The 16,580-nt window shown below is 40.2% G+C and overlaps 1 protein-coding gene across 1 annotated transcript in view; it reads left to right on the forward strand.

Annotated features, from left to right (window-relative positions):
* Positions 1 to 16,580, forward strand: part of EIF2AK3 (eukaryotic translation initiation factor 2 alpha kinase 3) — an 81,789-nt gene that overhangs the window by 25,995 nt on the left and 39,214 nt on the right. Inside the window, exon 3 of the mRNA NM_001098086.2 lies at positions 16,269 to 16,463. Within this exon, the coding sequence (NP_001091555.1) occupies positions 16,269 to 16,463 (195 nt within the window). The remainder of the gene's footprint in view (positions 1 to 16,268; positions 16,464 to 16,580) is intronic.

The raw sequence follows: 16,580 nt of genomic DNA on the forward strand, positions 1-16,580 counted from the left end.
CACCAAATCTAAGTAGACATCAGATTCTTGAACTATCTGCTTACTTCTCTATGTTTTGAAACACACTTATAAATACAAAGACCTTCCTTATCTGTATTTAGAATGTATATTATAACTGTGTATATATAGCTAGTCTATCCTTAGACAATATTTTTACCTTTTCTTTATTTAGAGATACCATATTTGTTTTTTGTTTCATTTTTCTGTTAAAATGTCCTCCCCTTTTTTCCTCTTAAAAGGAACAAACAATTCTATTATAAGTCTATACTTAGAGTTTGGGGTTTTGTTTTATTTTATTTTAGGCATGTTTCTCCCCAAGGGACACACTGCCCTTTGGTTTCAGACAGGTGCAGAAACAACTATAATCCGAGAGCCTTCCAGCCTCCTCCCTGCCCTGCATCAGACTGCATTTGTTAAGATGGGCCTTCAAGAGGCTGAGGGTTGGTGGAGGGAGCCTTTGAAAAAGAGTACATTTTTAATGGTTACTTGATTTGTTCATAAAGGGTCCATCAGTAGACTGTTTTGAGCATTGCTTTATTAAAAGAGACTCTGTAATCTCTTTTAAAGATTCTATAATTTATACTGAAAGATGTCTGATCATTTGGCAGTTTTTCATTTGTACATAAACTAGCACAATGTGAATGTTAGATGAGCACCATCTCAGATGGTGGTTTATTTGGAAAAGTCGCTGTCAGTCATGGAGCAAGCCAATATTTAAATAATTGCTTAGGTTAATTGCTTTTCTTTTAATTATAGAAGTGAAACAGTGCTTTGACATAATTTTGTCTTTTTCATCCCTTAGCGTGTCTGAAAGCAGTGCTGTGAACTAAATCGATTTATTCCAGCACGCATGTTGTCAAGTGAGAAATTGATTGACTCTGTTTTGTAGGAAACTGACCCCTTGTGCATATTATTTATCTACTTTATGGATGTTTATTAATCTAAGTGAAGGCAGAAGTAGTTACTAAACTCTATTTTTCACCATGAATGCCAAAAGTATACTTAAGCAGTTAAGCTAGTAGTTTTCCTTGAGGTATTTTGTTTTATAGGTTGAGTATAGGTTAAGGAAAGAAAGAATGAAAAAATGATTATCTACTTGGTATCTCACTGCCCTTGCGCAATAATTCAGAATCTTTGATGATTATAAATACCAAATTACTTCAGGATTTGTTTTTTCTTCTGCATTTTCTTTCTTTCTTTCTTCTTCTTCTTTTAAATCTACATTTCCTTTTAAGCATGTCACACAGGATGCCTTTGACTAATATCCAAATCTACTGAAAGATTTCATAATTCTTCATGTTAGATCAACCAACTAGTTGTTAACCCTGAGGCCCTGTCCTTAATCCTTGAGGAGGTATGATTCCCTGGAACACTGAATGTTCAGCAAATAAGCTTCCTCTACTCTCCCTCACATTAATTTCAACATTCTCATTGAAATTTAGGGACAAAGACATCGTATGTTAGTCCCTCAGTCGTGTCTGACTCTTTGCGAACCACCATGGACTATAGCCTGCCAGGCTCCTCTGTCCATGGAATTCTCCAGGCAAGAATACTGGAGTGGGTTGCCATTCTCTTCTCCAAGGGGTCTTCCCAACCTAGGGATAGAATCTGGGTCTCCTGCATTACAGGCAGATTCTTTACCATCTGAGCCACCAGGGAAGCCCATCATAATAGAGAGCAAATTACCATGGTGCTCAGTGCACTGTGAGCACCTGACTGCTGCTGCAGCTTTTTTTTTTTTTTTTTTAATATTTATTTATTTATTTTGCAGCATTGGGTCTCAGTTGCGGCACACAGGATCTTTCATTGCTATGTGCAGGCTTCTCTCTAGTTGCAGCTCGTGGGCTTAGTTGCCCTGCAGCATGTGGGATCTTAGTTCCCCAACCAGGAATGGAACCCACATCCCCTGCATTGGAAGGTGGATTCTTAACCACTGGACCACCAGAGAAGTCCCTGCTTCTTAACCCTAATGAGAGAGTCAGTGGTACTTGAACTTTAACACACCCCAAACTCAAACTGGTCTTTAAGGCGGCAGAGGGTCTTGCGGGACTGTGCGGCTGGGGTTACAGCAATGAGCAGGTCTGGTAAGATCCTAGCCTTTATGGAACTTACATGGCACTATGTGGAGCTAGCAGGGGAGCCAGATATAAAATTATTATAGTGTAAATATCATAGTCAAATTACGGTAACTGCCACAAGGAAGGGTAGAACTAAGAGAGGCTTAGCAAGGGTACCTGACCTCCCAAGGTGGGAGGTCAGAGAGGGCTGCTCAGAAGAAACGGTGTTTACAACTGAGATCCTTTGAGGACAAAGAGCTGTAAGAGATGGACAGAGATGCAGAGAAGGACTGCTCTGGGAGAGGAAATGGCCAGCGTCAAGGCCTTGCAGCAGGAATGATCATGGTGTGCTCAGAGCACTAAAGAAGGCGAGGGTGGCAACTCGGATGAGGGTGAGGTAGAGATGAGTCCATAGAGGGAGGCCGGGGTCAGACTGTAAGTGGTCTCATAATGTATGGGAAGCGTTTTGGATTTCATCCTCAGCCATGGAAAGCCACTGAAAGGCTTTAACTGGGAGAGACTCCTCCATAGTCAAAATGGAAAGGGTTTTTTGACATTCTGTTTTGCTGAGACTTTCAATGAGACTGATGAATCAGAAGGTTGGCACAGTGAGGCATTTGTATTATAAGCCAGTTATCTCTAACTGTGGAAGTATTTACATTTAGAAAATATTTGTAAAGGGACTTCCCTGGTGGTCTAGTGGCTGGGACTCCATGCTCCCAGTACAGGGGACCCAGGTTCAATCCCTGGTCACAGAACTAGAGCCCATGAGTGTGCTCAGTCGCTAAGTCGTGTCCAGCCCTGCGACCCCCGTGGACTGTAGCCCGCCAGGCTCCTCTGTCCATGGGATTTTCTACATGCCACAACTAAAAGGTCACATGCAGCAACTAAAAGATCCTGCATGCTGCCATGAAAACTAAAGATCCTGAGTGCTGCAACTAAGACCTGGTGCAGCCAAACAAATAAATAAGAATAAAATATTTATGATGTATTCACACCAGCCAGAAGTTGTGGAAATCTGGAAGAAAGTAGATAAATTCTTAAAATCCTACTAAACCAACCTCTCCTGTACTCTGCTGACTATGTATATTGTCTGTACTGACCATAGTATACTATGTTACATAGTTTTACTAACCATTACTTTGCTGACAAAGGTCCATATAGTCAAAGCTGTGGTTTTTCCAGTAGTCCTGTATGGATGTGAGAGTTGGACCACAAAGAAGGCTGAACGCTGAAGAATTGATGCTTTTGAACTGTGGTGTTGGAGAAGACTCTTGAGAGTCCTTTGGACTAGAAGGAGATCAAACCAGCCAATCCTAAAGGAAGTCATTCCTGAATATTCATTGGAAGGACTGATGCTGAAGGTGAAGCTCCAGTACTTTGGCCACCTGATGGGAAAAGCCGACTCATTGGAAAAGGTCCTGATGCTGGGAGAGGTTAAAGGCAGGAGGAGAAGGGGACTACAGAGGATGAGAAGGTTGGAAGGCATCGCCTACTCAATGGACATGAGTTTGAGCAAGCTCCAGGAGGTGGTGAAGGATAGGGAAGATTCACTTGCTTCAGTCCATGGGGTCTCAAAGAGGCAGACACGACTGAGCAACTGAACAACAACCATAGAAAATGGACTGGAAGAGGAAGAAGAGCAGAAGTATGGAGACTAGTTAAGAGACTGGTCTGGAACAGATGGGGATAGCTTGGATTGGAGTGAGACAGGAAGTGGAGGGAAGTAAAGTGATGGATTGAAGAGATGTTTAGGGAGGGAAGTCTTTGTGAAATTAGAAGACCAAAGGAGGAATTAGTAGTAACTTAAGAACAGGTGTAGAGAGGGAGAACATGAATTTGTTTAGATGTGATGAGTTCAAAGTGACTTTGAGAGCTCTCCAAGCAGAGATGTTAAGAAGGCATTTGTATATGTGGGTCTGGTGCTCACAGAGGAAAAGTCTGTGCTGAAGAGAAAAGTTAGAAGTGTTAGTGTCCTGGGAACTGAGAGAAACCATCCCTTGGTAGAGGAGTATGGTGAGAAAATGACCTCCAACCAACCTTTCTGAATCCCTAACACTTTTTTTTTTCATTTTTAAAAATTATATTGGAGTTTTGTTGCTTTACAATGTTGGGTTGGTTTCTGCTGTACAGCAGAGTTAATCCACTATCTGCATATATCCCCTCTTTTTTGGATTTCATTTCCATTTAGGTCATCACAGAACACTGAGTAGAGTTCCCTATGCTATATAGTAGATATTAGTTATCTGTTTTATGCATAGTATCAATAATATATATATGTCAATCCTAGTCTCCCAATTCATCCCACCCCCACTTTTCCTCCTTGGTATCCATATTCGTTGTCTACATCTGTGTCTCTATTTCTGCTTTGTAAATAAGATCATCTACATCAGTTTTTTCTAGATTCCACATATATGTATTAATATACAATATTTGTTTCTCTCTTTCTGACTGACTTCACTCTCTGACAGTTTCTGGGTCTATCCATGTCTCTACAAATGACCCAGTTTTGTTCCCTTTTATGGCTGAGTGGAAGGCAGTGGCACCCCACTCCAGTACTCTTGCTGGAAAATCCCATGGATGGAGAAGCCTGGTGGGCTGCCGTCTCTGAGGTCGCACAGAGTCGGACACGACTGAAGCGACTTAGCAGCAGCAGAATCACTAACTTATTAAAATTCAAGTAGAGAGTGATGAATCAGAGAGAAAAGGGTTTCAAGGATAGATTAGCTTTAGTAGAATTTTAGGATTTTCCTGCCCTCTTGTAGATTTACCCACCTGGTTGGTGTGAATTCTTTAAAAGTATTTACAAATATGCTTAGAATGCAGGTGCCTCACTAAGAGAACCCTTTGATTTGTCAAAGTCTGATTGAAGGTCTTCAAGCAGAAGAAAATGTTAAAAAAAAAAAACACCAAAACTCTTTCTGTTTTGACTGTGGAAGAATTGGGGGAACAGAAGAAGGAATGGGAAAAGCAGGATCCCCAAAATGGTAGAAACATTCATCAGTAGTTTGGGAACCAAGAGACATACCTTTTTAAAAATTAATTTATTAAGTTTAATTGAAGGATAATTACTTTACAATATTATGATGGTTTTTGTCATACATCAACATGAATCAGCCATGGGTGCACATGTGTCCCCTGTCCTGAACCCCCTTCCCACCACCCTCCCCCCCACCCCTCTGGGTTGTCTCAGGGCAATGATTTTGGGTGCCCTGCTTCATGCATCAAACTTGCACTGGTCATCTGTTTTACCTATGGTAATATACACGTTTCAGTTCTATTCTCTCAAATCATTCCACCCTCGCCTTCTCCCACAGAGTCCAAAAGTCTCTTCTTTACATCTGTGTCTCTTTTGCTGCCCTGCATATAGGATTATTGTTACCATCTTTCTAAATTTCATATATATGTGTTAATATGCAGTATTTGTGTTTCTCGTTCTGACTTACTTCACTGTTTATAATAGGCTCCAGGTCCATCTACCTCATTAGAACTGACTCCAATGTGTTCCTTCTTATTGCTGAGTAATATTCCATTGTGTATATGTACCACAGCTTCTTAACCATTCGTCTGCTGATGGACGTCTAGGTTGCTTCCATGTCCTGCTGCGGCTGCTGCGGCTGCTGCTAAGTCACTTCAGTCATGTCCAACTCTCTGCGACCCCATAGACAGCTTCCTACCAGGCTCCTCTGTCCCTCGGATTCTCCAGGCAAGAACACTGGAGTGGGTTGCCATTTCCTTCTCCAATGCATGAAAGTGAAAAGTGAAAGTGAAGTCACCTAGTTGTGTCTGACTCTTAGCGACCCCATAGACTGCAGCCCACCAGGCTCCTCCATCCATGGGATTTTCCAGGCAAGAGTACTGGAGTGGGGTGCCATTGCCTTCTCTGCTTCCATGTCCTAGGTATTGTAAATAGTGCTGCAGTGAACATTGGGGTACATGTATCTCTTTCATTTCTGGTTTCCTTAGGGTATATGTCCAGCAGTGGGATTGCTGGGTCATATGGCAGTTCTATTCCCAGTTTTTTAAGGAATTTCCATACTGTTCTTCACAGTGGCTATACCAGTTTGCATTCCCACCAACAATGTAAGAGGGTTCCCTTTTCTCCACAGCCTCTCCAGCGTTTATTGTAGACATACCTTTTTAAATAGCTATGGAGGGGACTTTCCTATGGTCCAGTCGTTAAGACCCCAAGCTCCCAATTCAGGACGCCCAGATTCCATCCCTGATCAGGGAACTAGAGGCAAATCCAGCATCTAAAGCCAAACAAGGGAAGTTCTTTTTTAGAAAAATTCTAGCTAAGAAATGAAGAAAGAATGATAGAATTGAAAGTCATTCTTTTATCATTTTATTGAAGTAGTAGATCCTCAGTTGATACTAAAATGGTGAAAAGTTGATGGGACTCTTTAAAATGGAGGGACCAGACTGACTGTACTGAATCCACTGATTAATAGTAACACATATGACATAACTCAGGGGTTGGCAAACTTTTTCTGTAAAGGGCTAGATAGTAAATATCTTGGGCTTTGTGGGTTATGCAGTCTTTCTACTTGTAGTGAGAAACCAGTCATAGGTGATACAGAAATGAATGAGAATGTCTGACCTTGATTGTTAATATAATAGGAAATATACAGCACAGCCTGTGAGGTAGTCTTGTCCCAAAACATCAAAGCTGCATCAGATCAAAGCTCCAGTTTTTATTACACCTTTTAAAGAAATACAGGGAATAGGGAGTTCCCTGGTGGACCAGTGGCTAAGACTCCATGCTCCCAATGAAGGGGGGCCTGGGTTTGATCCCTGGTCGGGGAACTAGATCGCACACACTGCAACCAAGACCTGGCGTAGCCAAATAAATTTTGAAAAGAAAAAGGGGGGGGGGGGGGGAAGGAAAAAAAGGAAAGAAATACTGGGAATAAAGTAACAAGTCACTTGCAAAATCCACACTGAGGGACATTCTGTAGGATGAATAATCTGGTTTCTCAAGTAAACCAAAGCAAGAAAAAGGGAGTAAAAGGGGCCTGATAGGGGACAAAAAGAATAAAATGTGATATGTGGACTTTATATTCCTGTTGGAGCAAATGAATTATATAGTTCTGAGTGCTAAGTCACTTCAGTCGTGTCTGACTCTGAGACTCCATGGACTATATAGCCTACCAGGCTCCTCTGTCCATGGGATTTCCCAGGCAGAAATACTGGAGTGTGTTGCCATGCCCTCCTCCAGGGGATCTTTTTGACCTAGGGATTGAACGCACATCTCTCACATCTCCTGCCTTGGCAGGTGGGTTCTTTACCACTAGCACCACCAAGGAAGCCCCAATTATATAGTATGTTTTTGCAACAGTCAGGGAAATTTGAATGTTAGATGATTTTTAAGGAATTCCTCTTAATTCTGTTAGATGTAACATTTGGCGTGGTACTTATTTCTCAGCAGCAACTACTGAAGTATGTGTAGGTGAAATGACATGATGCCTGTGACTGACTTTAAAATACTGCCCTAACAAATAGATGTAGCAGATGAATGGAAAGTAGCAAAATGCTGATGATTGTTGAAACTGGGTCATAGACACATGGGGTTTTATTATAGTCATCTCTTTACATTTGATGTTTCAAAACTTTCATTTTAAGTTAAAGTTGAATATTACCCACCCAAAGTGTATGTGTTGATGGTGGGAGGTTGGGGCTGGGTGGGTGGGGAGGTGATCGCATAGAAAAAGAACGAAGAACCAAATGAAAATATGTTTTTTTCAAATAAAAGGAATTTTTGTTTTCAGTCAGTTCCTTTATTTTCTCAGTTGAAGTTCCTTCTGCCACTTGAAAACAGAGTTCTTATCCTCACATTCTGATTTCAAATAGCAGTCCTTGATTCCGGGTGCCACTGGTATGCATTATGCCATTCAGGTTTTGATCAGAAATGGTAACTAAATTACTTTTACTAAGCTGCTTTGTGACTTGGTGGTTAAAGACTGGGGTTGGATCTTTGATACCGAGTTTGCCTGCCAATTTGACAAACCTTTTATTTTAAAATTATTCACAGGAAAAAACAAATAGAGGGGAAACCCCGCCACCACCCCCAAATAATAAGCGTGTGTGTTTTTGAAAATGACTGAAGTGGGAAGCGAAGCACGTAATTAGTCTGAGATGCAGAGCAGCGAATCAGAACAAATGGCTCCTTCCAGAGACAAACTGGTGGAATGTGAAAATGCATCACCATAACCTACATTTTTTTTATACCAAGAGATTTGCAGCTGACTCTCCGGGTGACTCATTCCTATGCTGGGAGGGTGAGGTAATGCTTTTCTGAGAGGTGAGGTCATCTCTCTACCTGAACTGCAGGCCTCGACCGCTTCTGTGGCTCTCAAGGAAAAAGCACCATCTGCTTTCACAGCTGCAGCCTCAAAGACTTCACAAAGATTGGTGCAGAGGTTAGCAGCCGTGAGTATGACTCATAAGCAGCCAATTAGTGAAGAGCAGCTATTTGAAAGTAAACTTTAAAATCATCATCCAGAAATATGACATGATCAAGGCTGGAATCATAATGCTTTTTTGTTTTGGGTTTTGTCCTCTTTTAAAATAAGTCCAAAAAAAAAAAAAAAGGCAAATAAAATAAGGCAGTTTGTCTCCATATGGTCAATCACATGACATCTTCTTGGTTGTTTAAACCATATTTTTAATTGCAGATAAGTTTACTTTCTTTTACATTTGGAAGCAAAGGTGAACTTTAGCTCCTGTTCATCTGATGGAGGTTTTTGTTTGTTCTTTTTTGTGTGTAGGGGGTGGGGGGGTAGTGATTGAGGGTGGTTGCACTTCGAAGCCTTTGCATTCCCTAAGGACTTGCCGCTTGTTTAGAGAAAGAGAAGTTGTTTAATGGAAGAGGAAACAAGTAAAAATAAATGTTATTTGTTTCCTGCAGACCCAGCAACCACTCTTCCTCTTTCTTGTAGTGATACACACCTGCTCTGCCTATTTGTCCTCAGCCAGTGCTTGCTGTTGACATTACCAGACAATACCTGTTTTTTAATTTTATCATTTTATTGAAGTTTTTATTATCATTATTTTTATTATAATTAAAAAAATATTATTTCACTGCATCAAGTCTTAGTTGTGGCATGTAGGACCTTTGATCTTTAGTTGCAACATGTGGGATCTCGTTCCCAGACCAGGAATTGAACTCAAACCCCGTGCATTGAGAGCCAGGAGTCTTAGCCATTGGCCCACCAGGGATGTCCCTTATTATCATTTTTATATCATAGTTTGAATTTATTGTTCTAGTAAATAGAAGAGAGAATGTGGATGGTAGAGAACAATAAACTCTTGATTTCCTGACTAATGTGTAACTTAAAAGGGGAGATTACTTTGGTAGCTTCACCATGACCTAAATCTGTTCTTAATGACAACTTTGAGTTGAACATTCTTCAAAAGATGAAAAGCTTTGATTTTTGAAATTAGAATTTTTTTATCTGTTATCAATAAATAGAAGAAAGCAAAGAATAAAATAGTAATGTTAAAATTCTAAGATAATTTGTGGTGTATATGTATACATGCCCGTGTCATTTGAGAGCTCATTAAATCAAATGCTTATTTTTATTTATGTATTTATTTACTTTTGACCGTGCTACATGGCTTGTGGGATCTTAGTTCCCGACCAGGGATTGAACCCAGGCCCCTGGCAGTGGAGCGGAAGAGTCCTAACCACTAAGCCGTCAGGGAAGTCTCCCCAAATTTAGATTTTTAAAAAATAAAGAGAAATAGTTGGAGATCTTTAAATAGCAAGAATTATGATGAACCTTCAATTTCATGGTATAGCCTTCTGAGTTTAATTACAGCTGCAAAGCTGAGTATCTGTTCTCTTTAATCTCTTATTTGGAAGTAATTTCACAGTACAAGAAGTTGCACACGTTTTGGTATGAAAAGTAGTACCAAGAAAAAAAAAAAAGAACCAACCCTTGTGTTCCCAGATTAATCTGCTCAAAACTTATTTGCTCTATCATTTGAGTTGTATGTGTAATCTCTCCTCTCCCAAACCCCCATACATACTCTTTTTTTTTTTTTTTTTGAAATATCTAAAGATAAATGAAATATCCATTATAGCTCTTTACACCTAAATGCTTCAGCATGCATTTCTTAATAGAGATACTCTCTTACATAACCACAGTACAGTCATCAACTTTTAATCTGTCGTCTATATTCCAGTTTTATCAGTTGACTTAATAATGTCTTTTATGGTGTCTTTCATTACCAGTGTAGCATCTAGTCTAGGGTCAGGTAGTACAGTTACTTGTCACATTAGCTTCTTTTAATCTGGATTTTTTCCCCCACAGACACTATCTTTTACAACATTGACATTTTTGAAAAATATTGTCTCTCTGGCTTTTTACTTAAAAATAAAATAGAATTTTCCTTCTTTTGTGCTTGTCTGATGTTTCCTGATAATTAGATCCAGGCTGTGCATTCTTGGTTCAGAATGCTGTGTAGGTAACCTTCTCTTAGGGTTTCCTGTCTATCAAACTCATTTGATCATCTGGTCAAGGTATTGTCTAAATTCTCCGCTATATAATGACTTTTCTGTTTTTTTGTTTTTAATCTACTGTTACTCATAAGCAGTTTGGAAGATACTTTGTTATTGTTTAGTTGCTAAGTCATGTCCAACTCTTTTGCGACCCTATGGACTAGAGCCTGCCAGGCTCATCTGTCCATGAAATTCTCTAGGCAAGAATATTGGACTGGGTTGCCATTTTTTCCTCCAGGGGATCTTTCCGACCCAGGGATTGAACTTGCGTCTCCTGCATTGGCTGTTGGATTCCTTACCACTGAGCCACCAGGGAAGTGCAGGAAGATACTTTAGGACCATGCAGATATCCTGCTCCTCGTCAAAATTACCCCTAGATTTAACACCATGGCTGATTTTTGCCTGACACAGTCTTAACTTTGATGACTGCAAGATGCTAATTTTTCCAACTGCAGTCCTCCCTTCAAATATATCAGTAGACTCTTGGCATTTTATTGCAGTAAAAGCATTCCCTTCTCTCCCATATGTTGTTTATTTTATCTATTTGTTAACAATATGGACTCATAAATTCCTTATTTTTTTTTCAATGCTTTATAATTCAGTAGTTAATCATTCTGGTGCTTCAGTTCCAGATGTGGTCAGTGACATGTTTCCATCTTTTTTTTGTATATATTCTTACTTTTCAGACCAATAAAATATTAAAGATTCACCTTCTACCTGCCTTGCCCCAGCCCAAGAGTCAGCCATGTCTCTCAGAGGCCTTTGTTCTCTTGCTGAGGGAACGGAGTTTGATAGAGTCTGCCCACTAGGTTTGAGTGCATTAATTTTATAGCCACTGTATAAGCATAAACACGTACACATTAACATATTTAACATTTAACAGTACAGTGAACACTTTTGGAGACTGTAATATTGCCTCAGTATAGTCACAGCAAAAAGTATAGTAGGAAGACTTTGGTCAGTGAACTTCCACTGCTAAAATTTTCTTGGATTTCAAAGGAAAAATATAAGTGATGCTAGCCTGAAGGCCGAATGGGATTTCAGTGGACAGAGTTGGTACTGGGGTGTTCCAGGGAGAATGAATGACATTGACAATGACATAAGTGAACAATAACAGTAATAACATTAAATATCCTGCCTAAGTAATGATGCCTGATTTCCACCCACGTGGGGAAAGGTGAAAGACAAGGAGGAAAAAAAAATTTTTTTAATTTAAAAAAGAAAGACAAGGAGGAGAAGGTTGTATGAGGTTGTGTTTAGAGGACTTTGAATGTTGGACTTAGGATTTGGGGTCTTTAGTAAGAAGATAATGGAGAGCTATTGAGGATTTTTGAATAGTGTCATAACAAGCTTAACTGACTTAGAGATTAATCTAGAAGATACGCAGAGGTTAGGTTGAGGAAATTTCCAGCTAAGACCTGTGAAGAGATTATTATAATAGTTCAAACCAGAGATATAAGGATTTGAACTACGAAATGAAGGAAAGAAGTGGATTAGAGTCGTGTTTTTCAACCTGTTTTCTAGAACTCCAGGAGTGTGGGACAAACCTGGGGGTAAGGGGTGGGGGAAAGAATATATTAACTGAACAACACTTAAAACTCTTTGTGACAGAAAAGGATCTCTTTAAAATATCCCTGTAAGTATCTCTTTAAAGAAAAGATTCTGCTGCTTAAGGAACAAAAAAGTCCATAGAGAAAAAAAAATTTTTTTTTACGTTTATATCGACATTTGTTTGGAGGCTTTTGGTTTTTAAACTCATACTTCTTTCATAGCCCCTTTTCCAAAGTTTTGAGCCTTCACAGTCAGGAAAATAGTTGTGGCATTAGCTGAAATAAGTCAAGCTGTGTCCTTTTTTTTTTTTTTTTGCACCACATGGCTTGCAGGACCTTAGTTCCTTGACCAGGAATTGAACTTGGATCCCAGCACTGACAGCACCAAGTCCTAACCACTGAACCACCAGGGAATTCCTGAGTTGCGTCTATTTGTTAATGCTGAAAGGCCAGTGTCACAAAGGCATGTACTAATTTAAACTCTTTCTCCAGAAACAAGGTGTTCTTGGCCAAAACCTTTAGAGCCATCCTGGGCTCCTTTAGAGTCATCCTGGGCTCTTTTCTTTCACTCGTGTGTACAGGGAATCCACCATGAAATCCTACTGGCTTTACCTTCCAATCGCATCCCTAATCTAACCACCGGCATCACCTCCACTGTCCACAACCACCACAGTTTTGGGCTTTCCGCTTGCTCTCCATCCTTGTCTCTCCAGCCTGTTCCCCTCCGCTGTCACCGTGTACTTCCTGCTTAAGACCTTTGCAAGGGCTGTTCCCCTATATCATCAGAGTTAGTACTTGTGTTTAGAGTTTGCTCAGATGTTACTTTCTCTATGGGAGCCTGCCCTGAACTTAACCATTAATGACAGTCCCTTCCCCTCCTATGCATATACTTTCCCTTCCTCCTTCATCTTGTTCTATTTTTTTTCCTTATGGCATTTATCCCCTAACATAGTCTGTAATTATTTATTATGTTCTTTAACTCCCCAGTCCAGAGTTTGAGAGCCACATTGGCAGGTGTTTTTGTTTTCTTTTTGTTTTGCTTACTTGTGTATCCTAAGCAACTGAATAGTCCCTGACATGTAATCAGTTCAGTTCAGTTCAGTCGCTCAGTCGTGTCCGACTCTTTGCAACCCCATGAACCGCAGCACACCAGGCCTCCCTGTCTATCACCAACTCCCGGAGTTTACCCAAACTCATGTCCATTGAGTTGGTGATGCCATCTAACCATCTCATCTTCTGTCGTCCCCTTCTCCTCCTGCCTTCAATCTTTTCCAACATCAGGGTCTTTTCAAATGAGTCAGCTCTTCGCATCAGGAGGCCAAAATATTGGAGTTTCATCTTCAACATCAGTCCTTCCAAAGAACACCCAGGACTGATTTCCTTTAGGATGGACTGGTTGGATCTCCTTGCAGTCCAAGGGTCTCTCAAGAGTCTTCTCTAACACCACAGTTCAAAAGCATCAGTTCTTCAGCGCTCAGCTTTCTTTATAGTCCAACTCTCACATCCATACATGACTACTGGAAAAACCATAGCCTTGACTAGACGGACCTTTGTTGACAAAGTAATGTCTCTGCTTTTTAATATGCTGTCTAGGTTGGTCATAACTTTCCTTCCAAGGAGTAAGCGTCTTTTAACTTCATGGTTGCAGTCACCACCTGCAGTGATTTTTGGAGCCCCCAAAAATAAAGTCAGCCACTGTTTCCACTGTCTCCCCATCTGTTTCCCATGAAGTGATGGGACCAGATGCCATGATCTTAGTTTTCTGAATGTTGAGCTTTAAGCCAACTTTTTTACTCTCTTCTTTCACCTTCATCAAGAGGCTCTTTAGTTCTTCACTTTCTGCCATAAGGGTGGTGTCATCTGCATGCCTGAGGTTATTGGTATTTCTCTTGATTCCAGCTTGTGCTTCGTCCAGCCCAGTGTTTCTCATGATGTACTCTGCATAGAAGTTAAATAAGCAAGGTGACAATATACAGCCTTGACGTACTCCTTTTCCTATTTGGAACCAGTCTGTTCCGTGTCCAGTTCTACCTGTTGCTTCCTGACCTTCATACAGATCTCTCAAGAGGCAGGTCAGGTGGTCTGGTATTCCCATCTCTTTCAGAATTTTCCAGTTTATTGTGATCCACACAGTCAAAGGCTTTGGCAGTCAGTAAAGTAGAAATAGATGTTTTTCTGGAACTCTTGCTTTTTCGATGATCCAGCGAATGTTGGCAATTTGATCTCTGATTCCTCTGCCTTTTCTAAATCCAGCTTGAACATCTGGAAGTTCACGGTTCACGTATTGCTGAAGCCTGGCTTGGAGAATTTTGAGCATTACTTTACTAGCATGTGAGCTGAGTGCAATTGTGCGGTAGTTTGAGCATTCTTTGGCATTGCCTTTCTTTGGGATTGGAATGAAAACTGACCTTTTCCAGTCCTGTGCCCACTGCTGAGTTTTCCAAATTTGCTGACATATTGAGTGCAGCACTTTCACAGCATCGTCTTTTAGGATTTGAAAGAGCTCAACTGGAATTCCATCACCTCCACTAGCTTTGTTCTTAGTGATACTTCCTAAGGCCCACTTGACTTCACATTCCAGGATATCTGGCTCTAGGTGAGTGATCACAGCATCCTGATTATCTGGGTCGTGAAGATCATTTTTGTATAGTTCTTCTGTGTATTCTTGCCACCTCTTCTTAGTATCTTCTGCTTCTGTTAGGTCCCTACCATTTCTGTCCTTTATTGAGCCCATCTTTGCATGAAATATTCCCTTAGTATCTCTAATTTTCTTGAAGTGATCTCTAGTCTTTCCTATTCTGTTTCCTATGAAAACCATACTGAAGTGTACCTGTGGGCCCCAGGAGAGACAGGTGGTTCTTTTAAATTGCTTTTGGTTGATAAGCTGTGCAACTTCATATGCTGCTCCAGAGGCCAAAGTACATCAGGCATGAGACCACGGCAGTATTTCCTATGACATGTAATAGGCCCTCCATAAACGTTGTTAAAAGAAGGAAGGACAACTAAGAGCATGAAATCATTAAGCTTGGTTACCAGGCTTCTTGCTCATAGCAGATCTGAGAAATTGAATGAAAGAAAGAGTGGGATGCTGCTTAAATCAACCTATGTTCCTTAGACCTGAATCATTGATGGTAACTGGCTTGGGTAAAATAGGCCTGGAAAGTGCTGCATAAACTGTCCCTTTACTAGAAAATTACATTATCCATTAGCATAGTAATCACCATAAGAACTCCTACAGTAACTTCTGCTTGAACACACTTAGTCACAGAACTCTCAATTTGGTCTTGTTATGGAACACTCTTGGCTCCTGGTGAACAGAGTTTGAGGAAAACCATACTGGAGTGTACCTGTGGGCCCCAGGAGAGACGGGTGGTTCTTTTAAATTGCTTTTGGTTGATAAGCTGTACAACTTTGTATGCTGCTCCAGAGGCCAAAGTACATCAGGCATGAGACCACGGCTGTTAGTTCCTGCTGATTCTTTTATTTATTTTAAAAATTATTTATTATTTATTTAATCATTAATTAATTTGGTAATTATTTAATTATTAATTAATTTGTCAATTGTTTAACTATTAATTAATTATATTTATATTTATTTTTATCCTTTTATTTTTATTATTTATTTATTTGTTTTATTGACATATAGTTGATTTACAATGTCGTGTTAATTTCTATGTACAGCAAGGTGATTCAGTTATATATATATATATATCCTGTTTCATATTCTTTTCCTATTTGATTTATCACAGGATATTGAATATAATTCCCTATGCTAAACAGTGGGACCTTGTGGTTGGTTTACTCATTCTATGTATAATAGTTCACATCTGCTAGTTTTAACCTTCCAATCCATCCCTCCCCCACCCTCCATCCCTTGGCAACCGCAGGTATATTCTCAGTGTCTGTTGTGAGTCTGTTTCTTTTGTGTAGTTAGGTTCATTTGTGTTGTGTTTTAGATTCCACATATAAGTGATATGTATGATATTTATCTTTGTCTGGTTTACTTCATTTAGCGTGATAATCTCTAGGTCCATCCATGTTCCTGCAAATGGCATTGTTCCGCTCTTTTTTATGACTGAGTAATATTCCATTGTATATGTGTAGCACATCTTCTTTATTCATTCATAGAATCCTTTTAAAAGTTAGCTTTTATTTTAGGTATTTGGGAACAAGATGATCATTCCTTCCCTGGATGGAGACCTCTTCCAGTGGGACCGGGACCGTGAGAGCATGGAAACAGTTCCGTTTACAGTTGAATCACTTCTCGAATCGTCTTATAAGTTTGGAGATGATGTTGTCTTGGTTGGAGGAAAGTCTCTCACTACATATGGACTCAGTGCATATAGTGGAAAGGTGAGTAAAAATGTTTAGTTTGTTTGGGGAGCTGCTGCTGCTGCTCAGTCACTTCAGTCGTGTCCGACTCTGTGCGACCCCATAGACGGCAGCCCACCAGGCTCCCCTGTCCATGGG

The sequence above is a fragment of the Bos taurus genome, chromosome 11, assembly GCF_002263795.3.
Source record: "Bos taurus isolate L1 Dominette 01449 registration number 42190680 breed Hereford chromosome 11, ARS-UCD2.0, whole genome shotgun sequence".
NCBI classification, from domain to species: Eukaryota; Metazoa; Chordata; class Mammalia; order Artiodactyla; family Bovidae; genus Bos; species Bos taurus.